The sequence below is a fragment of the Diospyros lotus genome, chromosome 8 (genome assembly GCF_014633365.1).
Source record: "Diospyros lotus cultivar Yz01 chromosome 8, ASM1463336v1, whole genome shotgun sequence".
NCBI lineage: Eukaryota > Viridiplantae > Streptophyta > Magnoliopsida > Ericales > Ebenaceae > Diospyros > Diospyros lotus.
This window is the reverse complement of record NC_068345.1, coordinates 24519611-24533964: the sequence shown is the minus strand read 5'-3', so window position 1 is coordinate 24533964 and position 14354 is coordinate 24519611. Positions and strand designations below refer to the sequence as shown.

The window sequence follows — 14354 nt, the reverse complement described above, 5'->3', positions numbered from 1 at the left end:
CTAATACAAGATAGTTTCTGTGATTCACCCCCTTGTGATTGTCCAAGAATAATCAAATAATCCAGGGCCCTGGGAACGTGACTTAAGAGTGTGTGCTTCTAGGTAGCTCCCAGTGATAAGCAAGTACATTCGAGTAGTCACGGATTATTGGACTAGTGATCTAAGGATGGTAGAAATCATTTAGAGAGGTGTTAGTACATTATTCCTTTCTAAATGATGGGTGTTACACAGAGGGGTATTTTCGTCATTACACTAGTAGGTCAAAGACATGGCATATGCAAAATTATTCGTGGGGTCAGTGTTACCATATGGTGATAGTTGGAACACTTAGAATGACAAAATATAGCTACTAGGTAGCAGGGATATTTTGGTCATTTTAGTAGCCGTGAATAATTTGTCTTTTGGTCCCCGGGGTAGCTCGATATAACTCATGTATTATTTAATACATTTGGCTTGTTGGATGAATTACATTGAGAGAGAATTATTTTATTCAGAATGGTCCATAATTAATTAGGCTAGAATAAAATAATAGTTCATTAGCTTTTAATTAATTAATTGGGCTAACCCAATTAGAAAATTAATTAAATGGACTTGGCCCATTAGGGTTTGGCCCACTAGGGTTTTAACCCTAGGGTTCTCCCTATATATATTCTCTCATTTAGTTGTTTTTCATCCAAGGTCGTTTTTTACTCTTCTTCACCGAAAGAGAGGCCACGAGTTCGAGTCATACTTCGGAAGATCGAAAAAGAGAGCCTTCAAGTTCTGATGCGAAGGAGCCGAAGGATTGCAGGACAGCCGTCGTCTCCGCCACGCGAAGAAGCTCCCCCTCATCCTCGTCCTATCGCTTCATTCCGTCCGGTAATCCGTAGGAAAAGTAAGTTTCCTAGATTCTAATCAATACGAGGAACGGTTTTGATTAAAAACCGCTTCCGTTGCATGCTATGTTTCCTCGTTTATGATCCTTCAAGCATCTTATAAGGATACATATAAGAAAGAGTTTTCTTTTAAGAAAACTATCTCCTGGTAATTTGATATCTAACATTCATTAGTGCTAAAACGATTTTTAATGAAATTTTCATTAAATAAAAAGTATATATTTTGGAGGTGGTATTATTGTTAAAACTTGAGTTTGTACTAAAACCCAAAATCTACTTTCTTATTTATTTGAATTTTGATTTTCTAAGTATTTTTATTGAATCCAAATAGGGGGTATTTTGTTATTTACATTTATGTATTAAAGTAAATGGAAGGTAAAATATAAATAAAATAAAATGAGGACATTTACTTAAACTAAAGAAATATAAATAAGCTGTGATGTATACATGCTGTGGATTGTGATTTCAAGCAAATTATTCTGAATATCTGTCATGTTTCCATGCATGTTTCGAAATCCCTTTGAAAATATTTTCAATGTTTTCAAGTGCATATGCTATTTCGAAACATCTATGTATTAGCATTTTTTTCAAGTTTTGAACTATGTTTTGAAACCTATATATCATGTTTCGAAACCTCATTTCCAGAGAGGTGTATTTCGAAACCTTGGATGGTATGTTTCGAAACCTGTGATAGTATGTTTCGAAACCTATGTCTCTATCAGTAGAGATCCGAGATGGTTTTTGCTTTGCATTTTTAATATTTATCTAAAAGCTTCTCAAAACATTTTTTAATGAATTCTCCATGGCTTGCAAAATTCAAATTCAAATTTGAAGTGGAGATCATTATTATGTGTTAGTGGGGAATAGATTGTGTCTCCCACTCTTTGTTGTCTCTTGGTGCATATCCAGCTGTAAAGGCTGTATGTTTCGAAACATGAGAAGTATGTTTCGAAACCTATGTGTAAAATTGTGATGTTTCGAAACCTATTATGTATGTTTCAAAATCTACTTTTCTGTCTTGTCTCTAATGGCTATAAAACGGCCAGATTTCTATCTTTTGGTATAAATAACAGGTATTTGAAGACAAGAAGAGATTGATAGAGATTGATAGAAAGACAACAAACAAGAACAAGAGAACACACACTAGAGACTCACACACAAGCACAAGTGATCTAAATCCTTCTTGATAAAGCTTTCAAAGAAGATCCATTCATCCATTCCTAGATGTGCATTGTGGTGTGAAAAGGAGAAGCAAGTGCAAACATCGATTCTCATCTCTCCAGCTCTCCTCACCTCAAGTTATGAGGTTTGTACAACCACATTGGTAAGATATTCATTGCTATACATTCCATTGGGTTGTAAAGATAAATTTTATTTATCTTGATTGTTGTAAGGTTTGAGTTTAGCCTAAAACTCATTGTGGTGTAAAGGTTTGAGTTGAGCCCGTAAAAACTCACTTTGTAAGGTTTTAGAGTGAACTATGGTAAAACCCTTGTTGTGGTGATCACTAGTAAAAGTGATTGGGATTGCAAAATCCTTCAAGTGGGTAAGCTTGAAGGTAGTGGAGTAGGCGGATGCCGAACCACTATATATCTTGTGTGCAACGTGTTCTTTAGCTTTCATGTATCATTATTGCCTATTGCACATGCTTGCATAAGTTTTGTTATCAAAGTCTAAAATAGTTTTCTTGAGAACAAGTTTATACATATACATAGAAAATATATCTTTGATATACAAACTTCTTTGATATACTCTTAAATATATAAATCATCTTTTCCAAAGATCATTATTTTGAAATACAAGGTAAAGGATTTCGAATCAAGCAAAATAGTGAAGTAGATTTCGAAACATACATTTCATATTTCGAAACTTGTAAAATAGTGAGCTATATTTCGAAACATATATAGTAGGTTTCGAAACCCACTTAACATAAAGGTTTATTTCGAAACATATAGCCTATATTTTGAAACCTAGTATTCTACTAACAATCAAAGTTTTAAATTATAAAAAATCTGTACAAATCCCAATTCACCCCCATCTTGGGATATATTTGCCATCATTAGGAACCAATAATTTAGTCACCCAAAATACTTTTTAGGGACGAATTATTTCATCACTATTGGCATAAAAATTTTCATCACCAGAACATATTTGTGACTATCATTAATTCTCACAATTTTTTTTTATCTCATCACCAAAACTATCTTACAACGTTATTTCCTAACCTAAAAACAAAATTGTTCGTTATGGGAAAGTTTTTGTGACAACACTTGGTCACCAAAAGATACTTGTGATAAAGTGAAGTCCTCACAGAAAATATTCTGTGATGATTGGTAAAATACTTGTGATTTACATCAAGAGACTTAGACATCACCAAAACATTTCTATGATGAAAGTATCTCATTGCAAAAACTCTTTCACTATAATACAATATCATCACCAAAAACTTTTAGCTGCAAGAGTCTATCAAAAAAATAGCATCACTAAAAATTTTAAATGACTCACCCAACCTGTCACTAAAAGTTTCTTGTCATGATATTCTCATCATATAGTCCCACAAACATACCTATTAATAATTTCTCAACCTATTTAAAATACCAAATACAACCACCATAAATTTTAATGATTATATAATCCAAATGGTTAGTCCATTAAAACATATCCCACAAATGACAAAACTCATCAAATCTAATATTCAAAAACATGTTCCAAACATAATTCATCAAATAAAGACAAACAAGCAAAAAGTATATCAAGTCAAAATAAACTTTCAACTTCTTTGGATTCTTAAAGTCCCACACATCTAAGAGTTGTTTCCATCTTCTGCATTTGATGGTTCATTTAGAGGTTTTTCTCCAACATTTTCTAAAACAATGGCCAGCATACTCTTCAACAGATGAATCTCCTCTTTTTGTGCTTCAAACTCAATTTCTCTTGACTCATTATACTGTAACAAGGTCTCCACTTGTTCTTTAAGTTGTTTTGTTTCTGAATGATTCGTTGGAGCTATCCGAGTCTTTTTAGATGGTTTAGTAGTAAAGTAACCTGATTTCAACCTTATAGATGAAGCACAAATTTCTTTTTGAGTAAGTGTTGAACTTTCTTCTTCTTGTGATGTAAAAGCCGCAGCTTCTTGTTTCTCCAACATCAGCTTCTAATGTAGTGAGAAAGATAATTAATTTAACATCATAACATTTTAACATAGCATTAAAAATGTAAAATGAGAAGTTTAGTGAATCAAATATGTTTATATCACAACTTACATAATCTGCCTGGGCCTCTGGAGATGTCCACATTCCACTTTTTTCATTGTAATGAGTTGCTTTAAAAAGAGGAATATCATCAAGTAATTGCCCCGTGGTTGGATCAACCTATTTATTTTTTAAATATAAGTTAGTATAATGTAAAACTATACAATTTATGTGAGAATTTAATAGAGGGAATACATGAGTAAATGGTGATTCATGAACTCGATATTAGGAGGAGGGTTTTCCCAAGTACAATTATCAAAAATAAAAGAAATCTGATATAACTAAGAAAGGAGCTAAACAAAAATAAAACAAACTTAATATAACATGTAAAGGCATATGAAATGAAATTATAATATTTATACAACACTCGTTGAGTTCAATCAACTATGGCATAATGAATTGAGTTATTCTTGGATATAGTGATCAAGAAAAAAATAAAAGAATAAATTTTTTATGAATAACAAGAAGGCAAGTCATCAATCTTATGTAGAAAGTTGGTTTATGTATTTCAGAGGTCTGTCTAGTCATCAATCTTATTAGATGCAGGGTAGCAAGGTAATGATTTGGTCTTCACATGCAAGTTAATGACTTGCTCTGTTGTTGTTGTATTTTAGAGGTCTGTCTGGTCATGATTGTTGTTGTTGTTTTATATAAAAGAGGTATGTTTGGTCTTCACATGGAAGTTACTCAATAGTTTAACAGACTAAAGTCACCATCTGGCCCTTTTTTTTATTTGTTTTGCCTTAAACACAAGTTAATTGAGATTTAACTTTATAAAATGTTAATTATTTAACAACAGAGTTAATCCAGAACTTTGATAGAAAAAAGGAACATAAATAAAGTACACGCACTGTGTAACAAAGTAAAATATAGATGGACATACCACAAACAAGTGGTCTTCAAATTTGGTGATGGTCTGGAGGCGGCAACGTTGAGGCGATGGAGGCAATGGGCTAGAGACAGTGAAGGTAAGAGTATAAGAGAAGATGAAGCACTTGCAATGTTTAACAAAAAAAAAAAAATCAAATCTCATTTCAAAACCCAAAATAACACACACACACTAAATCATCTAAAACACATCAAAAGGAGAAATTGAGAAGAACGAGAAAATGTAAAAATGTACAATAATAGCGTAAGACCCCAACCTAGGTTCCACAGACAAGCTGAAATGGAGGAAATAAAACAACTTAATTAGATCTTGTAAGTAGAACCTACAACTAGAACTTGTAAGTGAATTCTAAAGATTAGGGATATAAACTCTGTCTAGTTTTATTCTATAGTATAATTAAACATATTTTAGTGAATGAAAAATGTGTTTTTCTTTTTTAATTTTTTTATGTTAATTGAATAAAACAACTTTTACACCTGTAAAGAAATCTTAAGATCATATGAAAACTTCTATATCATATACTAAACTCAAACTGAAATGCAACTAAAAGGAAAACCAATTGCATGGTCAAACACAATTATTTTGTTTAGCAAAATTGATATATAAAGCATGACACAAGACAAAATGACAAAAAAATGGAGAGAATCAGGAAAAACAATGAGACAGAGGTGATATGAAGCATAATATAAAGTATGAACAGTCAAATAGAATTATTTTTCTTAGAAAAATTGATATAAAAAGCATGAATGCATAACAAGATGATAAAGAAATAGAGATAATGATCACAAAAATACAATGAGATTGACATGAGAAGAAGCATAAGATAAAAGTACGAACAGTCCGTCAATAACCCATTTGTTGCTCATTCTACCATACTGACAATCTACTCCAATCCATGGATGTTGTTATGGAACACAAGGATCACCATGTCACCCAAAACAAACAATAAAGATTAACACCCGTCGACAAAAAGCTTAAAAATGTCACCAAAAAATTCAAAAACTATAATATTCTGTAAAAGTTCATCTGATCAATGTATATAGTATTCAAAATGACGCCGTTATTTGTAATCCACCCAGTTTAGGTATTTTATCAAACATATGGTGTGCTTGTGAAACTAAAAAATAAGGGCAAAACCGAAAGGGGGATATCTGGACGTAGAGATGATTATAAAGAGGAAAAACACAAATCAAATTGACATACATTGAGTTCGATGAGGAGGATTTCGAGCTAATCAGAGGAAATTGATGGGCTTCCCAACCTTAATACCCGCTGAGCCAGAGATCCTGATATGAAAGGAGGAAGCATTCCTGCATGAAGCCGGTAACCCTCTGTCCAAAGAGACCCGACAAGTTATTTCATTCTCTGATCAGTTTTTTGGAGTGTTTCGCTGTTGACTTCTAACGAAAGTTTGATTGTCGGAGGGGCCATCGTTGTAGTTTGGATTCCAAACCACAAGCGAGAAGTTGAATGGTTTCTATCCGTCATTGTCAGTTGCTTTGATCTTCCGCTGTCGTCACTACTTGTTGCGACCACTATTCGGGCTTTTGCGGTTGTTACTTGTATTCCTCCGTCGTCACTGTCATTCGAGCTTCCGCTGCCATCGCATCATTCTCACTATTACCGCCGCGATCGATCGGATAGTCTTGCGCAATTGCCGCCCGTCACTCCTTCTACTCCATTAATCGTTGTCGCCATCGTCGGTTCTACCATCGCCACCGCTTTGATAGTCTTGGTTGTCGGCGACCGTCGTCTCTCGTGGCAGGGGTTGGGGATTCTGGATTTTTCAAGGCTGTTTGGCTTACCGATTTTTTTTATAGCTTTCAAGTTATTTAGGTTTCAAGTTAAAAGTTAGATAGTGTTTAAGTTGATAATGTGTTTGGATAAATATGCTTTTAAGCTATTAGTTAATATTTATGTGTTTGGTTTGAAAGAGCTGATAAGTTATTAAAACTTAACAAAAAGACTAAAATAGACTTAATGTTAAATGATGTAGAATTTTATTATTAAATGTTAATAAATTATATATAATTATTAAAAATATATTAATACAATATTACTATATATTATATATATTGTATATAATAATATATATTATTTTGTGTTATATATATACATATAACATATAACATATAACATATAATATATATATATATGCTGCACCTGCGTGAGAAGAATAGCAGCCGAAGAACAGCAAGAACAACGGCCGATGACGAATCTGGGGAAGGGGCGACAATGGCAGCCCAGCTGGACGACTGCGACGACAGATCTAGAGGAGCAGCGAAGGCGGCAGCCCAGCAGCAGCGGCAGTAATGGCCAAAAACAAAGGGAAGATGAGAGCAAAGGAGGAGAAGAAGATGAACTTGAGGGCATAACAGTATTTTCGTCGGTTAACTATATAGCGTTTTTTGTCGAAGAGGGGGCACCAGCTTTTGTAAAATGCTATTGCAATAGCTTTTAAACTACACAGCTTTTCAGCTGATTGTTATTGCCAAACACATCATAATAAAATGCTATATAGCGTATACGTTGCATAAGCAGCTTAAAAGCGGTCAAACCACTAAGCCAAACAGCCTCTTCCTCTTTTTCCATTGAAGCTTCCTCCAGAAACTTCTAACCTTAGCATAAAGCTTTTTAATCCACCAAGCTTCCGTGAGAAATTCTTCTTACCATAGATCTATATATAATATAACACAGTGCCTCTACTTTCTTTTTCAATTATTTCTTTTACATAAAATAATAATTAAAAAACAATGGCAAGTGCAAAAATATTAAACTAATAAGTGTATCGTTAATAAGATTATTGTCTTCTTTCTCAATCAATTTAATTAAACTTCTTGTGGCTTGAGATTTTGCTCACAGTTGAGATTTTTGTAGTAAAAAATTATATTTAGTGACAAAAAATTTAACTCGTTTTAAATTGTCAAAAATTAAATTAAAAATTTAACTTTTTACATGAAATCAAAATAGCAAAGGCAAAATAAAAATTTTTATGGAAAGAAATGATGGAGGGAATTTTTTTAATAAAATTATAAATTATCAAAAGTTAAATATTATTTTATTAATTTTCACGATATCTAATTAATATTGGCTCCAAAAATTTGATGCCAATATTTTATGACAAAACATTGTAACAAAAGTCAAATTTCTTAGATTTTTATTTTTAAATAGGAAACTTAATATTTTGTGTTAAATCAAAATAACAAAGGTGGAATAAAATTTAAAAAAAAAGGAAAAGGAAGGGAAAGGTGGAATAAAATTCTTCTATTAAATTACTCAAACCTACAATTCTACAACAAATAAATCATTTTAGATATATAATTAAATTATTACTATTTTTTCCAAAATATTGGATCGTCACAGTAGCAACAATGGAAAAAATAAAAAACTTGTTGAGATTAAGAATTAATCAAAGATGAAAAAGAAAAAAAATCAACGACGGCTGCTCCATGTTTCTAATTTCAAGAAAATAGAAGCAAAAAAACAGAGAAATCAAAATGAAGTTTGGAAAAGTTAGGAGAAATCAAAATGAACGAAAGCAAACTGAAGTTGCTTATAGTTAGTTGTGGTTCGACAAAGGCTACTCCATGTTTCTGATTTCAGGGGACGAGTGATATGCGCAGGAAAAAAAGAAATCAAAAGGGGAAAAGAAAGGGACGGGAAGGGTGAGAAGTTATAATGATGAACTTTAGTGCTAATTTTTTAATTGTCACAAAAATTACTTTTGGTGATAACTATTTTTCATCACCAAAAGTAATAATATCATCGCTGAAAGTTTACTTGTCATGTGGCGGGAAAAATTTCAATGTCAAAAATTAAAGTGCCAATTTTTGGTGATGACCTTTTATTGTCCTCACCAAAAGTTAACTTTTGGCAACGACCCAAAAATCTTATCACCAAAAGTGATCTTTGGTGAGAAATTTTTCTCATCACAAAAAAGCTCGTCACGAAATATCATTTTTTTTATAGTGAGGACTAGGGCATACCTTATACTAGAGAGGCTCCCGTTGATTTAATGAGAAGCTCCCCCTGAAAATAATATCCCTTTTTCTCCCTTTTATGAGAAAGAGAAATAGAATTCATTCTAAGGGGCACATATATCATCCAATTAAAGAAATGATTCTACATAATATCTAGAGCATTAATATCTTAGAGTTAATAATAGTTCCTCCTGAGTAAAATACAAAGAGAATAATGCAATCATTTGAGAGAGAATTTCATATTTAACTCCATAAAGGGCTCCCCCTAGGAATGAGCACAAATTTTTCAAACACATAAAAGAGAATAAGAGAAAATTTTCTTCTTCTATTTCTTGGGTATGCAAATGCAAATAATATCAGCAAGCATTCAAATATGATAACTTAAACACTCATCCTATCAAAGAAAATAGCAAGATGGACCAAACAGCTAGGATGTCTTTCATTTAAGCATGACATCTTGAACAATTTAGGCAAGAATCAAAAAGAAATTTTATCATACTTAAGAATTTGCATATAACATTTAGAGTGTGTTTGATTACACACATTTACCATAGAAAATGTGTAATTATTACACATATTTTCTATGGAAGCAATCAAACACTCTTAATTTTTCTATGAAAAATTTGTGTATGGTACAAGCATTTAAAGTTTTTTTCCATAAAATTCCTTTTCCAAGGGGGTGGGGTGGTTTTTGTTTTCTAGGCAATCATTACCTAAAATTAAATTCTAGGTAATGCAATCAAACACACCCATAGAAAGACATTGTTAAGGAAAATATAATCAAATTCCTTCAAGAAAAATCATTGCAAATCAAATCATCATAAATCACATTCCATCAATATTTTCATTAGAATACCTTGAATGCTAAAGTACTTTTAAGCACTAGGACTCTAGTCCTATGATACTCAAGTGATAAGCTCGAGCTTCTTTAGCAATCTCTATCCTATCTTAGCAACTCGAGTAATACTTCCCATTACTCAACTAGAACACTATAGACATCTATTTCTAGCACCCTCACTCGATTAGCTTTAAAAGTTACTTGAGTATTTTGAGGATCTTGCTAAAATAGCAGTATTATATGGATGACCTTGAAAATCACATTCCAAGACATCGATCCATGATCAAATCATTCAATCCTATGATCAAGGCAAGAATAATAATAAAACATTTAAGGTTGCAATTTGCATCCTTGAGCACATAATTTTAAATACTAGAACTCAATGGATTTGAATATAAGAATTCTTGCAATTCATGAATTCCAAAAGAATTCAGTCAATTTCACATACTTCAAATTCATCATTAAAGAAGCTTATATTAGCACACAAATTTCAGCAATTAGGTAAAAGAGTTGAGTCTCTTTGACATATTACCTATTACTCTAGCAAGCATCAACATAATATCACATAGCTATTGGTCAAATAATCATAACAATTTAACAAATAATAAGTACTCAAACAAACCTATGAACTTCGAATTCTAGGGCACATAAACTAAGTACAGAGGACTAAAAATGCTTTGTGCATTTTCAATGATCAAGTACATAAACTAAAGACATATCTTTTATAGAATTGTGTTGTTCATGAGCACATCAAACAGAATTACTCACAAAGCTATTCAAAATAGTTAGCAATATTACTCTTAACCTAATTCACTCATCACTACAAAAAAAAGGAATTTTTGCGGTGATTTTTTGCGACGATTTTGAAAAATTACTGCAAAATTAATTAATTTAAATTATAAAATTAAATTTAGGGACAGTTTTTTTGCAAACCGCCGCAAAATTCACTAATAAAAATATAAAAAATTAAATTTAGCGGTGGTTATATCAAAACCGCCAAATTCATTAATAAAATAAATAAATTTAGCGGCGATTTTGTCAAAACTGTCGCAAAATTTATTAATAAAAAAATTCAAAAAATTAAATTTCAAAAAAACTTTATTAATTTAAAAATAAAATAAAATAAAATTTTACAAAATAATCTAAAATTTTATTTTTTTAATAAATTAATTAATTTATATCAATTAATTTATATAATTTAATTCAATTTAATTAAATAAATAAATAATTAATTAATTAATTAATTTTAAATTAATTAATCAATTAATTTATTTAATTTAATTAATTAGTTTAAAACATTTTATGTTCAATTAATTCATTTAATATCTTAACTCTTTTTTAGGGTTTTTGAGAGTTCAATTAATTAATTTAATTTAATTCATTCAATTAAAAATAAAATTATTTTTTTATTTTATTTAATTTGGGGCCAAGTGTAATTTCAAAAACTTGAGTTTGTGGGTCCAAGGGAATTCTAAAAAATAGTGGTTCGATTACTTTATAATTAATATGCGCGAGTATATTGCAAGGTTGCTTTGCAGATAAGGTGGCTTGACGCGCGCACGTGTGTACAGGAGGTCAAGGGATCGAAACTCGGGGAAGGCAAGCTAGAAATTGCTGGAATTTATTCTAGCATGAGCGATGGGGCGGGCGGGGACGGACTAGCACGTGCGGGCGTGCGCATAGGCGATGGTTCGTGGAAGAGCAAGGATGGGGCCAAGCGTCCGCGCGCACTGGGGCGGGGCAGCACTGCCACACGTGCAAAAAATTATTTGCTAGAAATAATGGCTATTTCAAAACCACCACAAAAAATTACCAAAATCGCCGTTAAATTATTTTTTGATAATTAAATTAAATAATTTAATATTAAATTTAATTAATTTTAGCAGCGGTTTTAAAACCGTCGCTAAATTTAAAAACCGCCACTAAAAAATCATTTAGCGGCGGTTATACCAGCGATTGCTAAAAACCGCCGCTAAATGCTGCACAACGACTGTATTTGCGACAGTTTTGAAAACTGCCGTTAAATCACTTTGCGGCAGTTAAAACTGTCGCTAAATGCCCAAAAAAACCACCGCTAAAAATCATTTTTTTTTTGTAATGCATAGTCAAACAAATCATTTCACATTAGAAGATTTCAAACAGAGCTTTAATTAATTCAAAATATCAAACACATCATCAAAACATCAAAAATTTTCACTCTATCATCAAAATGAATTCAATTAACAATGAATACACTTAGGTATAGAAATACAAATCTTACAAATCAAAACTCAAGTACCATCACTTGAGAAAAAGATCTTTTACTCAAAAGACATGATGTTGACTTGATGTTTAACACTTAAACATTAGATAACATATATAAAATACATTACTCTAAAACTTTGAGTAATGCTACCTCATAAAATATGAAACATATCATGAGCTTCTATAAAATAGCTCATGCATTAGAACTTAGGATAACCCTAAGGCAAATATAAGATCATGCTAAAGGATAATTCTATTAAGGTTCCTTGACGAATCCAACCTCCATATATCTTATCAAGATAAGCTTAACATATTCTATATTCTAATGCAAAGCATATTAATACACCTATGAGTATTGGGATGCAATCAAGTGGATTATGAGGTATTTGCAGGGTACTTCTAGTTTATGTCTTTATTTTGGTAGTGGGAAACTAGTTTTAGTTGGCTTCACAGATGCGAACATGGCTGGAGATATTGATTCACGTAAGTAAGGTTGTTAAAATCGTAAAATCGTAAGAAGGTCTTCGACATGTAAAATCATAAAATCGAGTGCGATTCAACTTCAAAATCGTAAGGGTTTTCGGTGCAAAAAATCGAAAAATCGTACTCGTAAAATCGGGAGTTTAACAACCATGTACGTACGTCAACCTCAAGTTACTTCATATTTTCAAGGGGAGTTGTGGCTTGGCAATCAAGATTATAAAAGTGTGTTGCATTTTCTACGATTGAGGCATAATTTATTGCAATTATTGAAGGTTGCAAGGAGTTACTATGGATGAAGAACTTTCTTCATGAGCATGATTTCAAGCAAGATCGGTATGTTCTTTTTGTGATAATTAGAGTGCTATTTAGCTTGGTAAGAATGCTACTTTTCATGCAAGACTAAAGCATATTGATGTGAGATATCATTAAATAAAAGATGGTCTTAATGACAAGTTATTTGAACTTGAGAAAATTCACACTGATCACAATGGCTCTGATATGTTACCAAAGGCACTACCAAGGGAAAAACTTGAGGTCTGTCGTTTTATTGTCAGGATGACAATCTCTCCACATAGTCGAAAAGGGGGGGATTTGTTAGGTTGGGTTTCCTCCTTTGTGGAGATAACCTATTAATTTTTACTTAATCATTAATTAAGTAAAGTAAATCCCATATGAGTTAGGCTTATATGAAAGGCCTAAGGGTATTTTTGTCCTAAAAATATCAAGTATTATAGGGATTTAAACCCTTCTAATGTGGCTGTTGTACTCAAAGAAAAAGGTGAAGAAGAAAAGTGCAGAAATTGGAATTGGTCAAGAAGTTGTTTGGGTTCGATCTGTGGTCTGATTTGGCTGAAATTGGTCAACCTATTCACAACACATGGATCTATAATTTGATTGGTGGAGATCAATTTTGGAGCTCTTTGTTAACATGTTTCTACACTAATTGTCGAGTTTTTTTTATCGGTGAGATCTCTCCTATTTTTATTACAATTATTTGGTTTCAATAGTGGTTATTCTTAAAGAGATATTATTATGTGCAGAAAGTTATTGACAACTAAAGAAGATTTTCATATATTTCCATTATTTGTTTGATAGTGGATGTTTTGAGTGAACTTTGATTCCACGGTTTTTACTCCTCGCATTGAGGAGATTTTTCACGTAAAATTTTGATATTCTTGTGATTGAGTAATTGCTGCACTTATTTCATATTACTCTATATCTACTTAATTTAATTCCTACTAGATTCACACAAGAAGGGAGGGAACAACATATATATTTGGACATCCTTATATTAACTTATTGATTTAACGTGTTTTTCTCCCAATAGGTACTACAGGAAATCTAATACACTCGTTCCTAACTTACTGTTTGTTACGGGCTGGAGTTAATAAGGTATCTAATCAAGTCCTCCAAGTGTTCAAGGGACAAGAGGTGGAAGTGTGGCCTCGTGACACCTAGAAGTCACAGCGGGGACTTGACTATTAATTAGTTACTTTTGTGGATGTGACGAGAGAGAATTGTTCCATTTCTTAGAGATCTACCTTGATCGCTATAACGGTTGTAACATATTTCTTGAGGATCTCTCCTTTGATAGGGTTTTTGTTGTAATGGTGATGCTAAAATGTTTCACCCTCTTTTCATAATTGTAATGTTATTAGGCGTAGTTCTGTGTTATTTGAGGTTGAAATAGAGATTGGTTTTGACAAAGTAATTGTTGGGATATTGTCTCCATCATTCTCACCCCATGGTTAATCTTAATTATGCATGCTTTGAGCTTTTGATATACTTGACATG

General features: G+C 32.1%; 1 protein-coding gene across 1 annotated transcript; it reads right to left on the bottom strand.

Annotated features, from left to right (window-relative positions):
• Positions 1-3565: 3565 nt before the first annotated feature.
• On the bottom strand, positions 3566-6797 carry LOC127808193 (uncharacterized). The gene is made up of 4 exons (XM_052346615.1): positions 6277-6797; positions 5010-5079; positions 4139-4246; positions 3566-4029 (listed from the first exon to the last, which is right to left on the bottom strand). The coding sequence occupies exons 1-4, from the start codon at positions 6321-6323 to the stop codon at positions 3679-3681; spliced, it is 576 nt and encodes a 191-aa protein (XP_052202575.1). The 5' UTR covers positions 6324-6797; the 3' UTR covers positions 3566-3678.
• Positions 6798-14354: the final 7557 nt, after the last annotated feature.

What these genes read in the sequence shown, in the direction of transcription:
- LOC127808193 (XM_052346615.1), bottom strand. Translation starts at nt 6,323, where the DNA reads ATGCTTCCTCCTTTCATATCAGGATCTCTGGCTCAGCGGGTATTAAG. An exon ending in TTGAAGACCACTTGTTTGTG is followed by an intron (nt 4,247 to 5,009) that starts GTATGTCCATCT and finishes AAAAATAAATAG; the next exon opens with GTTGATCCAACCACGGGGCA. An exon ending in CAGAGGCCCAGGCAGATTAT is followed by an intron (nt 4,030 to 4,138) that starts GTAAGTTGTGAT and finishes TCACTACATTAG; the next exon opens with AAGCTGATGTTGGAGAAACA.